This window comes from Thermobia domestica, chromosome 5 (genome assembly GCF_964235325.1).
Source record: "Thermobia domestica chromosome 5, izTheDome1.hap1.1, whole genome shotgun sequence".
NCBI lineage: Eukaryota > Metazoa > Arthropoda > Insecta > Zygentoma > Lepismatidae > Thermobia > Thermobia domestica.
Window position 1 is genome coordinate 193,119,447 of NC_137458.1, and position 19,301 is coordinate 193,138,747.

At 35.7% G+C, this 19,301-nt stretch overlaps 1 protein-coding gene across 1 annotated transcript in view; it reads right to left on the reverse strand.

The window, feature by feature from the left end:
- Positions 1–786: 786 nt before the first annotated feature.
- LOC145686325 (protein phosphatase inhibitor 2-like) overlaps positions 787–19,301 on the reverse strand; it is a 143,585-nt gene continuing 125,070 nt past the window's right edge. Inside the window, exon 4 of the mRNA XM_081759535.1 lies at positions 787–2,044. Coding sequence (XP_081615661.1) covers positions 1,788–2,044 — 257 coding nt within the window. The 3' untranslated portion in view covers positions 787–1,787. The remainder of the gene's footprint in view (positions 2,045–19,301) is intronic.

Below are 19,301 nucleotides of genomic sequence, written 5' to 3' on the forward strand. Positions count from 1 at the left end.
AAATACATCGAAGCACGTATTATTTAGAACATGAGGGACCATAAGGATGGTGTTCCCTAACACTTCCCACTTTCCATCGAAGCATTCCGTGTCCATGTTGCTACGGCTTGGCTTTTCTCTATTTTGGACCCATCTGTAAATCAGAGATTATATTAAAATTCTCTTGGAAGCGTATCCGGATTTATATCCCGCAGAGAATCCCTTCCACACACATTGCACATTGGTGAAATATGCATTTTTGGTTTGCGTATTCATGACTTCCGTTACGCTAATATGGACTGCCATTCCACGGTTTCGCGAATTGAAAATAGCGCGTGTTGAAACTGAGCTTTTCGATGATTTCGGACAGCTCTCGCTCTGAAACTATGCATTTCCCCTAAGGTGAATTTGAACTTTTTCTCTTATTTTGATGTGAGGAATCATATCTTGTAATTTGTCGGTACAGTTCATTAACACGTTGCAGATATATATATATATATATATATATATATATATATATATATAAACAACTTCTCCTCTGCTTCATAATACGAACTGCTTACACGAAAAGCATAACAATACCAGAAAAGTCAAAGAAATCTCATGTTGGTGATTTCAAGAAAGTTAAATATAATATAATTTTAAGAGAAGGATCCACTGTATAGTTATGTCAGTGACGAACGTGTACTTTTATCTGGTCTGAGTTTGGATTATTTTGAAGAAAGAATGCGATTTAATAGCATTCTCCTACAATTAATTTCACTTATTACATTTATAAAGACAACAGTAATTTAGTAAAAACACAAGTAACCAAAAATAAGCTATTAATTTTATATGTTGCACGAATGTTTATGTTTGCATTAATTAGCACTTTTTTTTTTTTTAAAGAAGTTACATATCGATAGACTTTAAGTGTGAATGTTCATTTCAAACTTACTAAACAGAATTTCCTCTATACAGTTAACATTACTCCGATGACACGACGGAAAAAATAAAAGTATTGTAAAATACGAAGCTTATAACTTGACTGATTACATACCTCTAAACTGCACAAAGACTTCACGGTACATTAAAAATTTAAAAACTATGCTATGTCACATGAGCGAATTACTAGTTGACACTTTCTTCTACGACTACAATTTAATATAGACTAGATCGTTTCCATTCTTCTCCCATTCATGGAGAATGTCACTATCAAGTAAGTTGAAAATAAACCATAAGTGAGCATTCTGATAAAACTTGATAGGATCTGATTAAATGGTCTTTTACACTAAACTATTTTCAACTCTAATAGAGCCAAGTTATACGATCTGATTATAATGGAGCTTTTTACTAAGATATTTTAACGCTGTGGTTGTAAACATGTCCAAGTAAAAGTATTACTTATCCTTGCTTTTTCATATTGGTGATCAACACCATACAACTGCCGTCTACATAATACAATATATATATATATATACATAACACTATTTACACACACCCACACACACACACAACATGTTCATTCACTGATATATTCTATTACAATCATAAATATATGTTCATCTCCAAGTGCTGCCACATACATACACTGTTGTCTGTTTCATTTACAAATATTTACCGGTCAATTAAAGTCAGTCATATTCTTTCCATACGGAAACTATTGTAAGATATTTCAGAACACTTTTTCACTTCTTTTTTGTTATAATTAAACATACATACATACATGCATGCATACACAGGCACGTGCGCCCGAAGAGTGCAACAACACTCATAATCAAATGGCATTTTGTGGTAAGATTTTCCACGTTCGCAAAACAAATTAACAATTACTCAATTGCACCTTGTTCTCTCTGTGGAGACTCATTTCCTTTCTTCGAGCGCTCTTTTCTCTTTACAGATCTCGCACTTGTGCTCGGTTCTTCGTCTGATACAGCAGGCGTACTGCTATCATGGTTTCGGTCTTGATCGTCGTCTTCATCTGCATCATCTTCTTCCTCCTCTTCCATTAACTTCCGTGCTAACTTCACAGCATAGAACTCGTTGTAATGAGCTTTACGCTTGCTCTCGAAAACCTTTTTTCTTACTGTAATGATTTCAAATATACGTATTAGTATCCTAGACAATGTGAGTGACAAGAACAGACATGAACATTAAGTTGTAAGAACTACTATGAAAATTCAAACAGAAATTTTATTAATTGTAATAACTTTGTGCATAGTACACCAATACATCATCAATAGCTCCTGAACCAGCCTTGCTTCTAAACGATCATAACACTTTTCATTTTTCTAAGCTGCTTGGTTTTGTAATGACGAATTAATTTACCAAATAACAACAAACGATACCTACCATCCGTTTGTCCGAAATATGAAATATCACCTTTCGAATTTAAGCATAACTCGTCACTCGTCCACTTGTATGCTTAGGAAAATACACAGGATGGTAGAACTACAGGTAAAAATACCAGATCCTAAGTACAAAAACCAACTCAAGCAATGTGTTAGCCCTAAGCACCTCTTCTCTCTGGTCTAGCATTTACCGCGCACTCCTTTAGTACATAAAGTACCAGGTTTGATTTTCGGTGGGACAATATTGAACGCATTACATTGATCAAGATCTCACTTTACGCCGTAGGTCTTGTAATATATATATATATATGCACACACTAGCTGCTGACGAAAAACACAAAATACAAGTACAAATTAACACTTAAGCTCAGGCATGATTTTATATGTAGTAGTTCTTATCCTCCTATATATTATCCTGAACATACACAGAGGACAAGTTACGTTTTTAAACTTGAAATTTAGAAACGAATGCTTCGGATGAAAGGATGGTGATTACTATTTTCTATTATTCGATAAATATAAAGAACCACTAAATTTTCTATTATCTGGGTATTAAATTAATTCATTACAAATTTAACTATTTTTAATTTGGGGAAAGTGTGATTAACATTTATTTTAATGCACTGAATTTCCAGAAGGTAATCTTAAATTAAAAATCGTTTTAGCCTAACAGCAAACTAAACAACGTTTTGTTATGAACTAAACCTTACTTCGGAAGTTTCTGTGGGCATTTTCACAGAATCTGCAGGAAAAAAAATACTAAGGCCTGTTCCCAAAAACAAGGTTGACTTTTTTGAGCAAAAGTTGATGTTGCCTTTCATGAAGGAAAGTAACCTAGACTAGATGACTGCATTATAGTATTTTCATAATGAAGTATTTTAATTTCATTTCTTCTTTTGCAGACAATGTTATATTTCAGTGGTTACAGGTAGTACAAATTCGTATAACAAAACATGTAGAGTTACCACCACTCGCGTTAGAGTACTAGAAATATAATGTAATATTTAAAATGTTTTTGATGTTTAACAGGGCTTCGTATGATTTTACCTATTGAAGTTTACAGCAACGGTGGGTGATACTACTTTAAATGCATATTTTGTTTTGCTGAAGCATCGCCATTATAGTGAAGAGGGGCATGAAAAGAACAATAAGTGATTTCAACGGGCAGGTCTGAGGGAAGAAATCTATCAAATAATCTAGAAACAACGGTGGCTTCAAAAGTGAAATAACTAAGTTAAGATCAACATTCTTCCCAGCATTTAGAACACTGAAAAATCTCGCAACTTTAAAAGTATACTCTGTCAGGATTCTACGTAAATCAACTATTTGTATTTTGGTAGTCAACCGAAGACGCATCATATAGTATCATTTTATCTTACAACTTTGTGATTCGATTACTATCAAATTGTAATTACATAGGAATGTCATGTCGTCTAACCTAATTTACTAAACATATACAAATAAAAGTAACCAAGTAACCAAGAATGGAGATAAGGCGAAGGTCAGTTGTTGGTGTGCGTACATCCAACATACTACCTGGTTGTGGCAGTTCAGTTACACCGTGAACTTGCGAAGGGGAGAGTGAATATGGGACCTCCACAGATCGTCATAAGGGCGTGTATGCTGCACGAGTTCAAACTGGAGTCAAACGCCACTCCAGCGATATGCCAGGCCTGTGGTGAGGGTGTCGTGACTACGCAGGCAATGAAGCGGTGGTTTAACAAGTCAGGGACGGTGACGAAACACTCGAAGACGCACCACGTGCTGGAAGACCAACCCATGTACAAAATAAAGATCTTCAGGCAGCAATTGAGGCGAACAGTGGCCAGATATGCAACTGGGACTACAATTTAGTGTGAGTGGAGAAACCATTCGGCAACACCTTCATCAACTTGGGAAGCACTATAAATTGGATCGATCGGTCCCACATGATTTGACTCCGGACCAGAAGGCAACGCGAGCAAACACCTTTGTTTCTTTGTTGTCTCGTCTGAGGAAGGAGTCATTTCTGGACAGGGTGTTGACATGTGATGAAAAGTGGGTCCTGTACGAAGCTCCATAGCGCCGTTACCATCATTGTTTGGTGGACTGCTCACGGTATCGTAAATCGGGAACTGCTACTGGTTGGTCAGAGCATCAATGCAACTGTATATTGTCAGCAGTTGAGCCGTGTTCAAGGAAAATTCAAAGCCCTGGAGCCAACACTTCTGAATCGCAAAGGAATATCCATTTATAGGACAACGCTAAGCTCCACGTGACTAGGATCACTCAGGACACTCTTCTACGCCTTGGATGGGAAACAATATTGCAATCACCATACTCCCCGGACATTGCACCGTCCGATTATCACCTGTTCCATTCCTTGGACAATCATCTTAGAGGATCAGTTCAAATCTTTAGTAGAGGTGCAAAACGCACTTAATACCCTCTTCTCTTTACGGCCCGTCAATTTCTACCGCGATGGAATCCGTAGCCTTTCAGAACGTTGCCGAAAGGTCGTCAATGCAGATGGAGACTATTTTTGATCTTTCAGGTACGTCTTAGGTGACATACCGATGTTCGAAAGTGATGGGTGAAAAAGCGACAGAACTTTCTTGGTTACCTTTATATATATGTTGATTATTTTCTGAAGGGTTCCTGATCCCAGCTACCATATACTTATGACTGACCCCTGTTGTTTGCACATGCATTATGCTTTTTCTTTCCTTTAGTCACATAAACAATACCACTCAGTGAACAGTGTTGCGATCCCAGTATAAAGTTACATTTTTTCAAATGGCACTACGTCAGATTATTGCATATTTCAAATCAATCACAAACATCCAAAGTTTGGGAGCCTCTATCACACGTACTGCACAACGGAGATTGACAAGATAACACACATCGGAAGTACCTTAGCGTTGGGTACTATGGTCATGGTATGACTTGTCCTGAATGAATAGAAACGAGGTTACAAAGACTTGAAACTTTGATTTTTTTGAAAGGCTTTATTTCGAAAAAGTGCTTAGGTAAGTATCATATCTAATTACTTGTGTGGTTTGCAATTAGCAAACAAAATTATTCTACCGTTTACAGCAATTCGATATCTTAAACCGTTCCGGAGATATGATAAACACTGATAAAGTTCGCAACACTGCTGAAAATGGCGTATTTTTGGACAATATTTAAACTGATTGTTGTTTTCCTTCTCTTTTATAGCATTGTAGGAATAATTTTTAGTAGGTGTAATTACAAGTTCTCGCAATTACGTGATTTAAGCAGTGTTGCAAGATTCAGCAGTGCTTATATCTCCGGAACGGTTTTAGATATCGAAGTGGTGTAAACGGCACAATAATTTACACATCCATTGCAAACCACACATGTAACTAGATACTACACTTATCTAAGCATTTTTTCGAAATAAAGCTTTTCGAAAAAAATGAAATTTTGAAGCCCTTGTAACTTCGTTTCTATTCATTCAAAACAAGTCATACCGTGATCATAGTATCAAACCCTAAGATACTTCCGATATGCATTGTCTAGTCCATCTCTGTTGTGCTGTATGTGTGATAGAGGTTTCCAACCTTTGGATGTTTGTGATATTATAACATCCTTAGTTTGCAACACTGAATAATAAATTTGGTATTTTAAGTTTTCGTTTAACGTGTTGATTTGAAATATATAATAACCTCAAGTAATGGCATTTGAAAAAATATAACTTTATACTGAGATGGCAACACTGTTCATTGAGTGGTATTGTTTAATACGTAAAACGATGTCCCCCTCCATATAGTTGCTTCATGCAAAGTTTCGCTTTTGTCCCTCTTCTGACTTCCCCATTATAACGGATGTTCCAGATAAATTGTCCACCCTGTATATAAAACATACTGATAACCGATACCTAAACTAATGATGGAGGTGAAAATCTATCTAATGTACAGTCAGCGACAGTAATAACTGGAGGTTGGATACATAAGAAATGATAGCTTTTTCCAGCAGAATAGTTTCACTCGATGTCTGATAGTTGGACAACCAACATGACAGCAAATACGTGCCCGAAAACATAACATGCCAGCATATTCCTCCACTTGGAGGAAAAAGTATTACTATCTGAGAGCATCATTTAGAGAAACAACCACGAGATAAATCTGCAGAAATTCCATTCACTTTAAGTTCAAAGAGATAGGAATTAATGCAAAGAAAACGAAAAGAATAATACGCTTCATGCAGAAACCGAAAAAGTACGGAAAGCTAAACAAAATGAGAAAAGAAGGAAACAGGGAAAGGAAAGAGCAAAAGACATGGGAATAAATTAAATTTTAACACTTAAGGATAAACAGTGTACGTCTTTCCCCCTGCCCCCATCTTGGGTTTTATCCCTTCATAGGATAAATCTCTTTCAGTATCAAACGCGAACATTTATAGTGTTTAATTCCTTGAAAAAATTTTAACTCAGTCTAGGCCGAGACTCGAATCTCAGACCCTTAGAATGACAGTCTCACGCGGTATCCACTTACCTACACAGGCTCTATCTACTGCGTTTATAAATCAGCTATTACCCGCGCTGTTATCAAACGTGTTAAATCAGCCATTGTCGGTGAACCACCCCAGTTCCATTTGAAGTTTAAATTTTATTTACCTCACTTAGCCATCTATGCGTATCAGTCCCCTTGCTTTCATAAAAAGCATTTGTTCTGTAGATTAAAATTAAGAATGAATTAATCTGTATTCTTGGGACTGATTGAGGATTAAAAGAGCGACTTCGTAAATTTACGGAACGCGTGTTAACACAACAGTAAGGACATCTCGTAGCGTTGTTACGTAACACACGGAGTGTAAATAAAGTTTCAAAACCAGAAGTCGGAAGATATGCCGTGGGTAAGTCGGTAAGACGTCTGCTTGCGGAGTGGAGAAATCCGGGTTCAAGTCTGGGCCGGTACGTTTTTTTCTGTTCCGTTGAAAATACATTTCTATACTTTTGCGTTTGAAATTGCTTTCTTTCATTTTTTGTAGATTATCTTAAATTAGTGAAGGCCAAGTAAGGTCAGATTACATATATGTGTGCTTTATCTGTGTGTACAGTCCAGAGATGGAGTGAGTCAATTGGGTCAAAATTTGTGAGTAGGTCAGTGGGTCGTGGGTCAACAGAACGTGACTCACTGTGACACACCACCCACCGTGACCTCTCTGACTCACGCTGACCCTACGTTTTAAATTTTAAGGTCTCCCTCTTTATTCGGCCTCCCTCCTTCAAGGTCTCCCTCCTTATTATTAAATTCAATGTATGGATAATTATTGAGTTGAGTTGATTTTGAGTTTAGCGTCCTTATTTAGCAGCGAGGCTATATGAGACGGGACCTACTGATTAACATGGAATCCGAAACACATGAGCTCCTGTTGGAATCAAACCAGGGTCTCCCACGCCACAGGTATATAATTGGGTCTTATATAGCAGTTAATATTCTTGCTATAAAGTATCAAATAACTAAACATTTGATGTAAATAAATGAGAAACCTAAAATATTGCAGATTACTGCAATTGAGATTTAATTCAATTTAAAGCATTATACATTCATATGGATTGTTGAATTTGCTTTATAAAGATGCAGATTATGAATTATAGTAATTTTTTTCAATGAAATGAAATTAAGTTTGATGTCCCATGCTTATGTCGGCTAGGTAAAGGAGACGGTGATGATGAGAAATGAATGAAAATTGTGCAACGATGTAGGTAGGAGGAAACAGGAGAATCATGAAGAAACGAACGCACACGGTGTTTCTTCACCAAAAATCTGACTTTGTGCAAGCTGGGATCGAACCAAGGACCCCATGCACCAGAGGTAATCGCTCTACCACTACGCCACCGCGGCCCTATGAAAAATACAACCATATTTATTCTCTCTCTCCCTGTCTCTCCATATATATAGGTATCAGAAGCATGAATAATTTTCATTTTGGGGGGTGCGGTGGCTTAGTTGTAGAGCTTTCACCTCCGGTGCTTGGGGCCCCTGGTTCGATTCCAGCTCGCGCTGTTTGGACTGTGGTGGACAAACGCCGTGTAGTGGGTTTTCTCGTTGTTCTCCTGTTTCCTCCCACTTTCTTCATTCCACCATTTCATTCATTTCTCATCACCACCTTTCTCCTTTAGCCTAACCGGCATAACTGTGGAACGTAAACCTTAAAAATTTCCATTCAAAACCATTACCCTTACACTTTTCTTATATGGAGAGAAGTGCTGAAACCAGAAATCGTTAATTTGAAGCACTTACAGTATAAATTGAAGGTTAAGGTAAGGAGTAGAACCTATCCTTGGGACATTAAATCGATCGAAAGAAAACTCCTCGACATCTTTGACAGTTGATGCTCTGTGAAAATCTGAAACCAGATGTATTAGTCAATTCAACCACTCCTACTTTTGATATGATGCTGCAAGCTGTGATGATATATATACAATTGAGAGGTTGTATCCACTGCAAATACCGTTTGTCACTATCTATTACCATTTGTTTACCATTAGTGATAACCTTTGAAACCAGAAATGTTTAATTTGAACGTGTTTTGGATTGAATCCTCGTCGCCAAAAGTGCCTTTACATCGCCGTGACGTGTATGTGACCGCGCAGTACTCCAAGGAAGGGATGGTTGTATAAGAATTTGTGATTAATTTTGAAGAGTTTTTATTTTGACTAGGGAATTAACATAGCTATAGGGAGTAAAGACACAGATTTGAAGCATTAGTGTACTGTCATTCAAGCATCAGTGCACGAAGAGATTCGTATTCTCATTTTTTCTATTTATTATTTTATATGTTAAGTTAAACACCACAATATGTATCACTGATATCGCAGATCGTATTATTCTTTTAAAATCGTGTCTGTAACCTATTGTCAAAACATTCATCTCCAGACATGATGTAGAGAGAAGAGAAAGAGATACGACATCTGTAATATAGGTATGTGATTCACTAAGTAACTGTAGAAATTAGTTAAAGGACACGTAAGAGAGCGAAAAGGTCTAGAAGTCTGAACTTTTTAGAAACGTCCTTGATAGGTGAAAATATAGTTAAAAATTGCAAAAGGTATCATGTAATTTATCTTTTTTTCTTATATTCTAGTATACTTTTTCTTTCACATCCAAACATCTCTATTCAGAATTACGACATAAAGGTGAAGAGAGAAACATTTCCATTTCAAGAATTACATCAGAAAAAAATCTTTTGACAGACTAGATTCGAACTCTCAACCCTTGAAACCATAAGTCAGCGCTCTACCGATTAAGCTAACAACTGCTGTTGCAAAAGCTTGATTTCTACAACTACCGGTTGCTGAATGGTGTGTATTAACGAAGTTGGCCGATATAATTGCTTCATATAGTATTGCAATAATAATAATATGATGATGATGATACTTTAAAATGTCGCATTTGTTAAAAGTTTGACGTGCAGAGTAAGTCCTAATATGAGATTTTATTAATTATATATACGAGGGGTTATACGCGTATGGTACAGTAGCCTTGCATCCTCCAACCATGAAGAATGTTTCGGGTTGAACCAATGTGTGTCCCAAGAGGAAGGAGGAGATTGAAAGAAAGAAAAGTGGTTTAGAAATTATGCAAAAGTAGAATATCTCACGAGGTCAGGTGATATAGAGTTTAGCGTGTCTTTCAGCTGCGACTCTATACAAGACGTGCATCTACGACTTAACGTGGAACCCGAACCAAATGACTCCTGCCGGAAATCGATACTGTAAAACTAATCGAAAATGAACGATATTAATGTTAAATCCATAGTTTTTGAGTACATGAATTATGATACCCTCTATATCGTTCACATCAAAGTTTAACATTATCGGCATATAGGTTTAATGGGAGGGGTGAAAATTAAAAATTCCTAATTGAAAGATATGTGTTTATTTAATAGTTTTCGGGGTCGCTGAAATGAATAATTACACTCCCGATACCATTAAAGCCCAAAGCTTTACTCTTTTGTTAGCAGGAAGTTTATTCATTTACTTAACTCAGGAAACCTTAAAGTTAAGGATATGAAACTCGAAGCATATATTTCGAATTTAAAATTATTAGATAAGTATTGTAGCTTAGACTTCTAAGCAGGGGAAGGGACAATTTATGCAATGATTTCCATTATATTGCGAAAACTCATTTCGAGTAGTGTCATTGCTAATAGTTTTCCGTATTTGTTTGGACCCCTACTCATTTATAACAGTATCTCACTTTTCCTGTGACGAGAGGAACACCTAAGAGAGCATTCAGTAAAGTAAATGAAATTAAAATCTATATTCATAGCACAGTGGTGCAAATGAAGTTGAGCTCTTTGGCAATCTTTAGCATGGAAAGCGAAAAAAGCCACCACATTGATATTGGAAAAGTAGCTAATGAATTCCTCTCCGAAAAAGTTCACCCGCACATTTATTTTACAGATGGTGGTTTATAGTTATACTTAAGTTTGTTGAAATTGCTCCATAGTTGTGGGGGCGAGACACTGAAGCCATCCGTAATAAGGGGGGAAATGACATGTAAAAGTAGTCAAATATGAACAATATTAGTATCGAAATCATAGTTTTCGTGGTCGCAGATGAATAGTGACGCTGTCGATGTTGCTTAAGTTCAAGTTAAGCCTTGGTTGGCATGGAGGTCGGAGTGGGAGGGTGACAGACAAAAAATAATATTAAATAAATAAAATAAAATAAAATCGAAAACATCCTTTATTTGTGCCGAATATATATCTTTCGGGATTACTGACATAAATAGTAATATTCCAGATGTGGTATATGACCAAGGTCGGCCCCATTTGCATGCTGTTTCAGAGGAGAGAACCGGTGAAGATTTCAGAACAGTTCCTTTGACTTAAGTTTCAATACACTGAGAGTGAAGAGTGGTAATACACAAATACCGGTGTCACATCCGGACCTATCAGAGGTATGATTTCTGGGGAATTGTCGTTACTCCAGGAAGGCATTACCCCTGATCAGTCCCTAAAATTCTTACTGCTTTACAGTGGCGTAGGCAGGAATTTATTTCAGTGATCGAAAGCATTTTTAGGGGTAAATTGTTCAGATGGTAATGTATACGTATACTAAATTCGTTTGAAATCCCTCCAGGAGCCCATGTTGCATCGTACGTTCAACTCTGCTTTTTTCTGAGTCAAAACTTTGTCTCTCTCTCTCTATCTATCTATCTATCTATCTATATATCTATATATATATATATATATATATATATATATATATATCAGTAACAGGGTCGGTTGTAAACATTTCGTAAGTGCGCCCCCGGCTAAATGATAATAAAAGAATAGAATGCTGAATTTCTTCAATGTATAATACTTCAGTCTTCCTATGAGTATTAAACGAAAATGGCGAAATTAAAACTAATTATCTGTGGATGAATCATGACCAAAGTTCCAGTTTTAATAATTTATATTATTTTTTTTATTAAATAAGCACAGGAAACAACTAAAATGTACCTAAGATGTACTTTGACAAATACAGTTAAAACATAAAAGTCGAAATAGAATAAAACTCATGAGCTTCAAGTCTAACATTATCACAGGTTTTATTTTGACAAAGAGATATGCTCTTACACTTCATTAAAAGCACATTTAAATAGTGTTTTCTAGTCATACAAATATGGTAATTAGCTTAATTTCTCGTTTTCTTTGTTACTGAAAAGTTCATGTTATAAAGACACTATTCTGGCTTTCAATTTGGCAAAATCTCATATTATTGCATCCATATCTATTTCATTCAAAATGTCATTTGCAATGGCCTTCAAAGCTAGTCCATTTAATCGGTCTTGTGATATACTTGATTTGAAATAATTCTTTATTAATTTTAGTTAAACTAGTTCAATACACAACAAATGACAAAAGTGTGTGTCTTAATTGATATTTAATTTGTCCCCGATCCAGTGGTGGAACTTTAAAATCAGGTTTCTCCGCAAAAATTCTTTTCAGGTCCCCTTAGGCCCACAGAACAATTCAATTCTTTCATCTTTCTTTCCAACATAGACGTTCTAAATCAGACAGTAACACAGTGTAAACACAAGCAATGATGCACCCAAGATTTTTCTTTGGGGTCCGAAGATTTTTCGGAATAGCCTACAAAATGCAAATAATTTTGTGTATTTGCTCCCTGAAATTGTGCTAATTGGGGGATTCAGACTCTCAGACTACCTGTGCAGTGTTTCGTCCACACATATTTTTAGGGGGCAACTGCCCCCCGGGAAATCAAAATAATACGTCTATAATATAATAATAAATAAAAGAGTACGAGCAGTGGCCCTCTGAATAGTAAGTGTGCCTCCCTGGAAGATTTTTTCTGAAAGGAACACTGCACTTATTAGGAATGAGCACGAGACAAGATTTGTGGCTGTCTCGTCTCGAAAATGTGCTGTAAAAGTGATGTCTTGACTCGAAAAATGTATATTTCTCTATTGGAAGAGCCGTGTCTCGACTCGAATTTTGTCTGGAAAATTCTGTCTCGACTCGTCTCGTGCGCATCCCTAGTACCTATGTCGGTATATCCCAGAACACAAGTAACTAATAATCAAAACTACTTTGCATTACAATTATTACTAATTTAAAATATCACTCCACCTAAATTTAATACCAGAGAATGGATTAATAATTCTGTTATACTGTTGTAATAAAACGAGCATCTGTATACGCTGCTGTGATTGAAAGTGAGAGCACTAAAAAAAAATACTTGTCATTAACATTACCTTTCATCGCTTTCGATTATATCATTTCAAGTTATATACTTATATGCCGCGTGAAAACTAATTGTATTCAAACAAATTTCGAAATATATGAAATTTAATTCAGAACTGTAACCGAAATGACCGTATCGTTCCATTTTAATTCAATAATTAAATTACTGCAATCAGGTAAAATAAACTTAGTTTCAAAAGAATGTCAACCTGCAAATGCGTCGTTAAAAGTGACTGGTATTGACAACTCCCCAACTTAACATTTGTATGATTTTGTCCAGAACTCGAAAGAAACTTTTTAGAGCCTTCTTGCCTCTTATCTTCTTTCAAGTTTTGTAGCTTTCTTTTCCGATAAAATGCAAACTTGGTTTTATATCGTTGGTCATTATTATTACATGAAAAACAAAGTACTGCTAAAAAGTGAAAGCACACATCATCATAAATTAAAAAAAAATAAACGAAACGACTTAGGATAGAAATGAAAATATTGACGAATGACAAATGGACTAATAGATATTAACAAAGTGAGCATTAAGCAGTGGAAAGAGATTGTGAGCCATTAGGAACTTGTTAAAATTTCCCTCAGAATTTTTTTTTTTAAATTCCATTTGTACCGCCCGTCTTTTCTTAGTATTCGCTCCACTCCCTGGACGAATGGACAAGAAAAGCCTACTTGTTTGCATGGGGTCCGAAGAAATTTTTTGGAAGGGTCATCTCTTTGGTTGCTATATTACGTTTGGTATTTTTATTTGTATTAAGAAAATCTTAAGAAATTATACATATACATTATACTTGTCATAAGCCAGGTGGGGCCCGGTCCCCTCGAACCCTTTGGGGGGCCCATGCTTGCTTCAACTTCGATAATGTGCATTTCATTTACGGTGATCTTTCTCAACCCTTAACTGTGGTCATTGAACCAAAGCACTATGCGAAGGCACTGTTTAAGATAGGATGGGGGAGCACCCTTGGAGACATTTCTTTCTACAGTGATAATGCTACCCAATCCATAAACAATACGTGCAGTTGAATTCCTTTTGTTTGTTGATCCATTCGGATTTTAAGAACATTTTTGACAATGATATTCTCTAGCAAGGTGTCGGAAAGATTGTTGAGAGAGGAATGAAGAGTCTGTTATATTTGTATTTTGTGCATATGGTGGTATTGTGGAAAGAATACCACTGTCTTTAGCCCTACGGTCATAGTGCTTAATACAACATCTATTGGAAAGCTAAATTTACCTTCATTTTATCTCATATTCGTAAAATATCCCTTTTCCTTCTTTAAAAGATTTATCCTGTGCCGTGGAAATTTTCCTCAAACTAGCATCACTTGTGAGTGTGGCATTGACATCAATTGATGTACGAGTCCATTTCATTTGTAAAGGGGTGTTTTACAGCCAACCCCGCAAAGATTCGACTTTATTGTCCATTTGATGTTTTTTGATCTGTATCTCAGTCTGTACAATATTTATTTGAAGCTATATGAGGAATCTTTTTCATCATAACATTGTATTTATTTACTTACTTATTTATTGAACAAATTCCCAGATACAGCATAATTGTGCCATTTTACACAGGGGAATGTCAACAAGCGGGGAAGAAAAGAAAAAAGAAAAATAATATAAAATAAACAACAGCAGAAACATCAATAGTATTAACAAAGAGTGCACAAGTAATATTATTTGGCCAGCGCGCGTTTTATTGCTCTTTCAAACACCGGGTAGCTCGAAAAAATGTCCACCTCACTAGTTAGATAATAGTTGAGTACTCGGTGAAAAAGAGACCTCTGTATAATTGACAACCTAGGGCGTGCAAGATGGAATAGGTTGGTATTCCGGATTTTGCGTGAAGAGACATGTAAGGATAGTTGTTGAATTAGGGTTTCTGATCTTACGTTCCCATTAACAATCTTATGAAGGAACTTCAAATCAGAGTTATTTCTGCGTACTTTCGGCGTCTGGATATTAATATATCGCAAAATTTCCTCCTTAGGTAATATTCGAAGTGCGCGAACACGAAAACGTACTATTGCAATGAAGAAATTGAGAACAGACTCAAGTCTAGAGAGATGTGCAGGTGTAGCCATGGCCCATAGGGGAGAGCAGTATTCGATCTTGGGTGCTATTAGAGTTTTATAGAATGTTGTTAATGATGACACAGTACGTAGTTCAGTGAATAGGTAAAGAAGCCGCAGCATACGCATTGATTTCTTCTCTATTGAGGAGATGTGGTCAGAGAACGAGAGTTTCCAATCAAAGATGACACCAAGATCATTCTGACTGGCAGAATGTGTTATAGGGAAATCGTTAGTATGGTATTTGGAGGGAACAGGAGACATTTTCAGAGTAATTTTAATACTGTCACATTTCTTACTGTTAAGTTTCAATTGCCACATTTAACACCAGTCTACAAAGTAATTTATGTCTTCCTGTAGGGCAATTGTATCATGGAAACATGATATTTCTCTATATAATTTGCAATCGTCAGCAAAAAGCAAAAGGCCACTAGGATTAACTTTAATAAATATTCACATTTAAAAGAAAATGCATTTTCCTTATTTGGCGCCCTCTTCACCTGGCACCTTCTGCGAACGCGTAGTTTGCAGGATTCAAGATCCGGCCATGCAGTAACAATGGAATTCTGTATTACCGCCCGACTATCGTTGTTGTGAAAACATTCATCATTATATGACGTAGGGAAATGAGTTACATTAAGGTTCTAAGATCTAATATCAAAGTTGAAACATCGCAAGTAAGACAAAAACATGTAATAGCAAATAGTTTTGAAAATAATTTCAGTTTAAACTAGCTGCGACTACATTTAATTCAAAATTGAACTTCTGGAGCGCAACATGAGCGTAGCTAAAATAAAAAATCAATAAGAACAGTCGGGATTTGAACCTAAGCCATACAAGTAGGAGTCCCTTATACTAACCATTCATCTACTATATTTTGTTTATTAAAAATATTTTCCATGCAGCAAAATGCCATTTCACACTGAAACATTAACAACATAAGAACAAACTTTTCAAGAAAATTAGCCAAAGCTTATGTATTAAAAGTATCCCGGTATTTGCCCAGTTGTACTCCAAAATCATTAGTCAGGAAGCCTCGTATCGAAATTTGAACCTGGAGACTCCCAATTACGAAGCGTCAACGCTAACCAGTAACCTATGTTCGTTCAGTAAATGTCATCAAATTACTTTTCTGTAATTATTTTTTTTAAATGTTTATTATTTTCATGAAGCAAAGAGTGCATTTTCTACTTGGGTTGAGAACTATATCTACTATACTTCTAAGAGTCAACTAATAGTTGATGTTCATTATTTACGTCGATTTTCTACGTCTACGACGATTTATTTCAATTGTTGTAAGTTTTCCCTTCTGGTTATGACAATGATTAGAAATGATGGCTCCTCTTCTTATACAATTCTTGATCATTGTAACATTTTTAGTCAAAATTCTGAATTATTGAAAATACAAGTATGTATTTAGAAATATATATTTAAATTAGTTAGAATTAAGAGGATAATACTAAGAAACGTGATTAGAAAAAATAAACATTGTTGTTTAACGAATTGATAGAATCAATCTTTTTCAAAACAAAAAAAAATACTGTATGGTATGGGATGATCATGGAAAAAGTAAAACTAGCCATCGAAGACACACTAACCAAGTACTGTAAGCAGATAAGTCAAGGTTCGTTAACTTGGTAGACGAATATGAAGAAACCACTAACAGAAAATAGCTGATAGCTTTACGCCTAACCATCTCAGCGACCTCGAAACTATAAACTCTACATTAACATCGGTTGTCGTTTTCGATCATTTTATGTTACTCCCTTCCATTCCTCCAAGGTGTGCACGGTGTCTTACCCCTTATCCCAATGCATGAAAAGCAATTAATATTTTCGCAAACACAGCCACGGGCAGGGAGGGAGTAACAGAACGCACACAGCTCGCTGTATAGCTTTAGGGCAGATACCTAAAGGCATAAGCAATAGGCCAATTGACCAAGAGGAATGTTGCCAAACGTAAGACAAGGTAAGCCCACGCACAGCCTGTCTCTTCTACTTGGCCTATTTCTGTCTCTTGTGACATTACCTTCGACACAAAATCACTGACCCTTCGAACAAGATAACCTCGGTTCGGCTCGGTGGTGACTGGGCCGTGAGCCGAGTCGCTCGAGCCGTTGACAATACTACAGTCTAACACTTCAGGTTGCTCAACTACACCCACCGGCTTCCACTGGGCCATTACGGTTTTGTAAATGTTTTATTTTAGTAATGTTTCATTAAAGTTTAGTCATATGTTAATTGCCGTTCCAAATATTTATAAGTTTCCCCTTCCCGTTAGGATAATGATAAAAAAAATGAAGTTTCCTCTTTTTATAAAATTCTTGATAATTGTAATACTTTATTTAAAGGACGTAATTCTGTATTATTTGGAAATATTCAAATAAACTAGAATGAAGACGATAATGCTAAGCAACATTATTAGAACAAAACATTGTTGTTTAAGAAACTGACAGAATCAAGCTTTTCTTTACAAAAAAAAAAAAAAGAAAAAGAAAGAAAGAAAGAAAAAGAAAGAATGGAAGTGTAGTCTGCGACTCGAACTGATGATCGTGGATAAAAACAAAATACTCTGAGAGCATGCTCTAACCGTCTAGTCTACGAAGGTATATTTAGGTTTCTTTTATCTTAGTAAACTCATATTAGAACGCATTTTAATCACTGCCACAAACTGAATGATCGTTTTGTATATTTTGTGGCTTATTTCTTTTCACTTGTTTGTTTACGTATAAAATGTTTAATATCTATTATTTTTAGAGCTGTGCAATATGTATAGTAACTAACATTATGAAAGATTTACGTTGTATTTCTAATAAATCATAAAATTCCCTGTCTCTGTAAATTTCGCCGCGCATTTGCCACGCTTAGGAAAATGGAACTTAGAATTGTGCGATGAGTTTCGGGGATTTCTTTTATTAATTATAGCTTCTTTATTTCTTGATATTTTACAGATATATATATATATGTTTGGAAATATGTGGTTTTCTTTTTCTGCATATTTCTGAGAAGACATTTAACATTTTCTCTCATAAGAAAGAGAGTATTTCTATTTATGTAATTTTGAAAGACATGCAAAAAAAATTCTGGACAGAACTGTAGTTTCTTCTCTTATTTATTTATACTCTATTTCTAGACACAGACAAAACAACTTTCCTCCATTTGATATATTTTTTTAAACATATGAAGTAATGACCCATATCTTTGGTTCAGTCTTACTTATTAGCTCTAAACTTCATGCGTCTCGATTCGTTTGTTTTTTTTTTCCCTTTTTTTTACTTGTGCTGAAGAAATAAAAATGGTTCTGCGTGCGCGAGAATTCATCCGTGGACTAGATCTTCAGACCACCTTGCTGTCCAATACTCTCCGAGGGAGAATGGCCAGATCAGAGAAACTATTTCTTTGTTCAAGAGACATACGCACATTACTCTGGCTTCGTTACCTCAATCTGTGTGCGAATTTACACAACTAACTCGGTCTTCAAATTTTACACGTGATTTCGCTAACAAGTTATTATAAGCTTCAACGCTACATGCAACGTTCATAAAGCATTAAAGAATAACACAAATTACAAATAGTGATCGAACTTATAACTCTAGTCACAAGAAGGATTCTATTCAAGGTGTCACCTCACCTTCCAATCTAGCAAACGACCCGGGAGGGGCTCATGTGTTTCGGATTACACGTTAATCAGTAGGTCCCATCTCCTATAGCCTTGCTGCTTAAAGGGACATTAAACTCAAAATCAACTCAACATATCTGGAAGAAGGGCGAAACGAAGTTCATTAATACTATCAGCTAACACATATTTATACTCCATTTTTTGTTCTCATAAAATAATAATTCTATCTGTCTATCTATAAATGGAACAATATTATTATTTTCATGTGTAAACCTAAAAAGAATCTGACATAAAATATATCTCTTCTCTTCCTATCAATGTGTCTTTTTCTTTCCTTGTTTTGTCATTCTAATAATAATAATAATAATAATAATAATAATAATAATAATAATAATAATAGTAGTAGTAGTAAATGGACACTGTTTTCTTCAGAAACTTGCGACTTTAAGGTCTACAGTGTAGAGCTCTGCCGACGACAACACACTGGACATTGTTTATAAAAAGTCCGCAAAACATTATTCGCTAACTTATTGTCTACGGTTCGAACTGCAAGAAATGATCATATTTCTTCGCGATAATGTGATTACAAAAGTGAAAT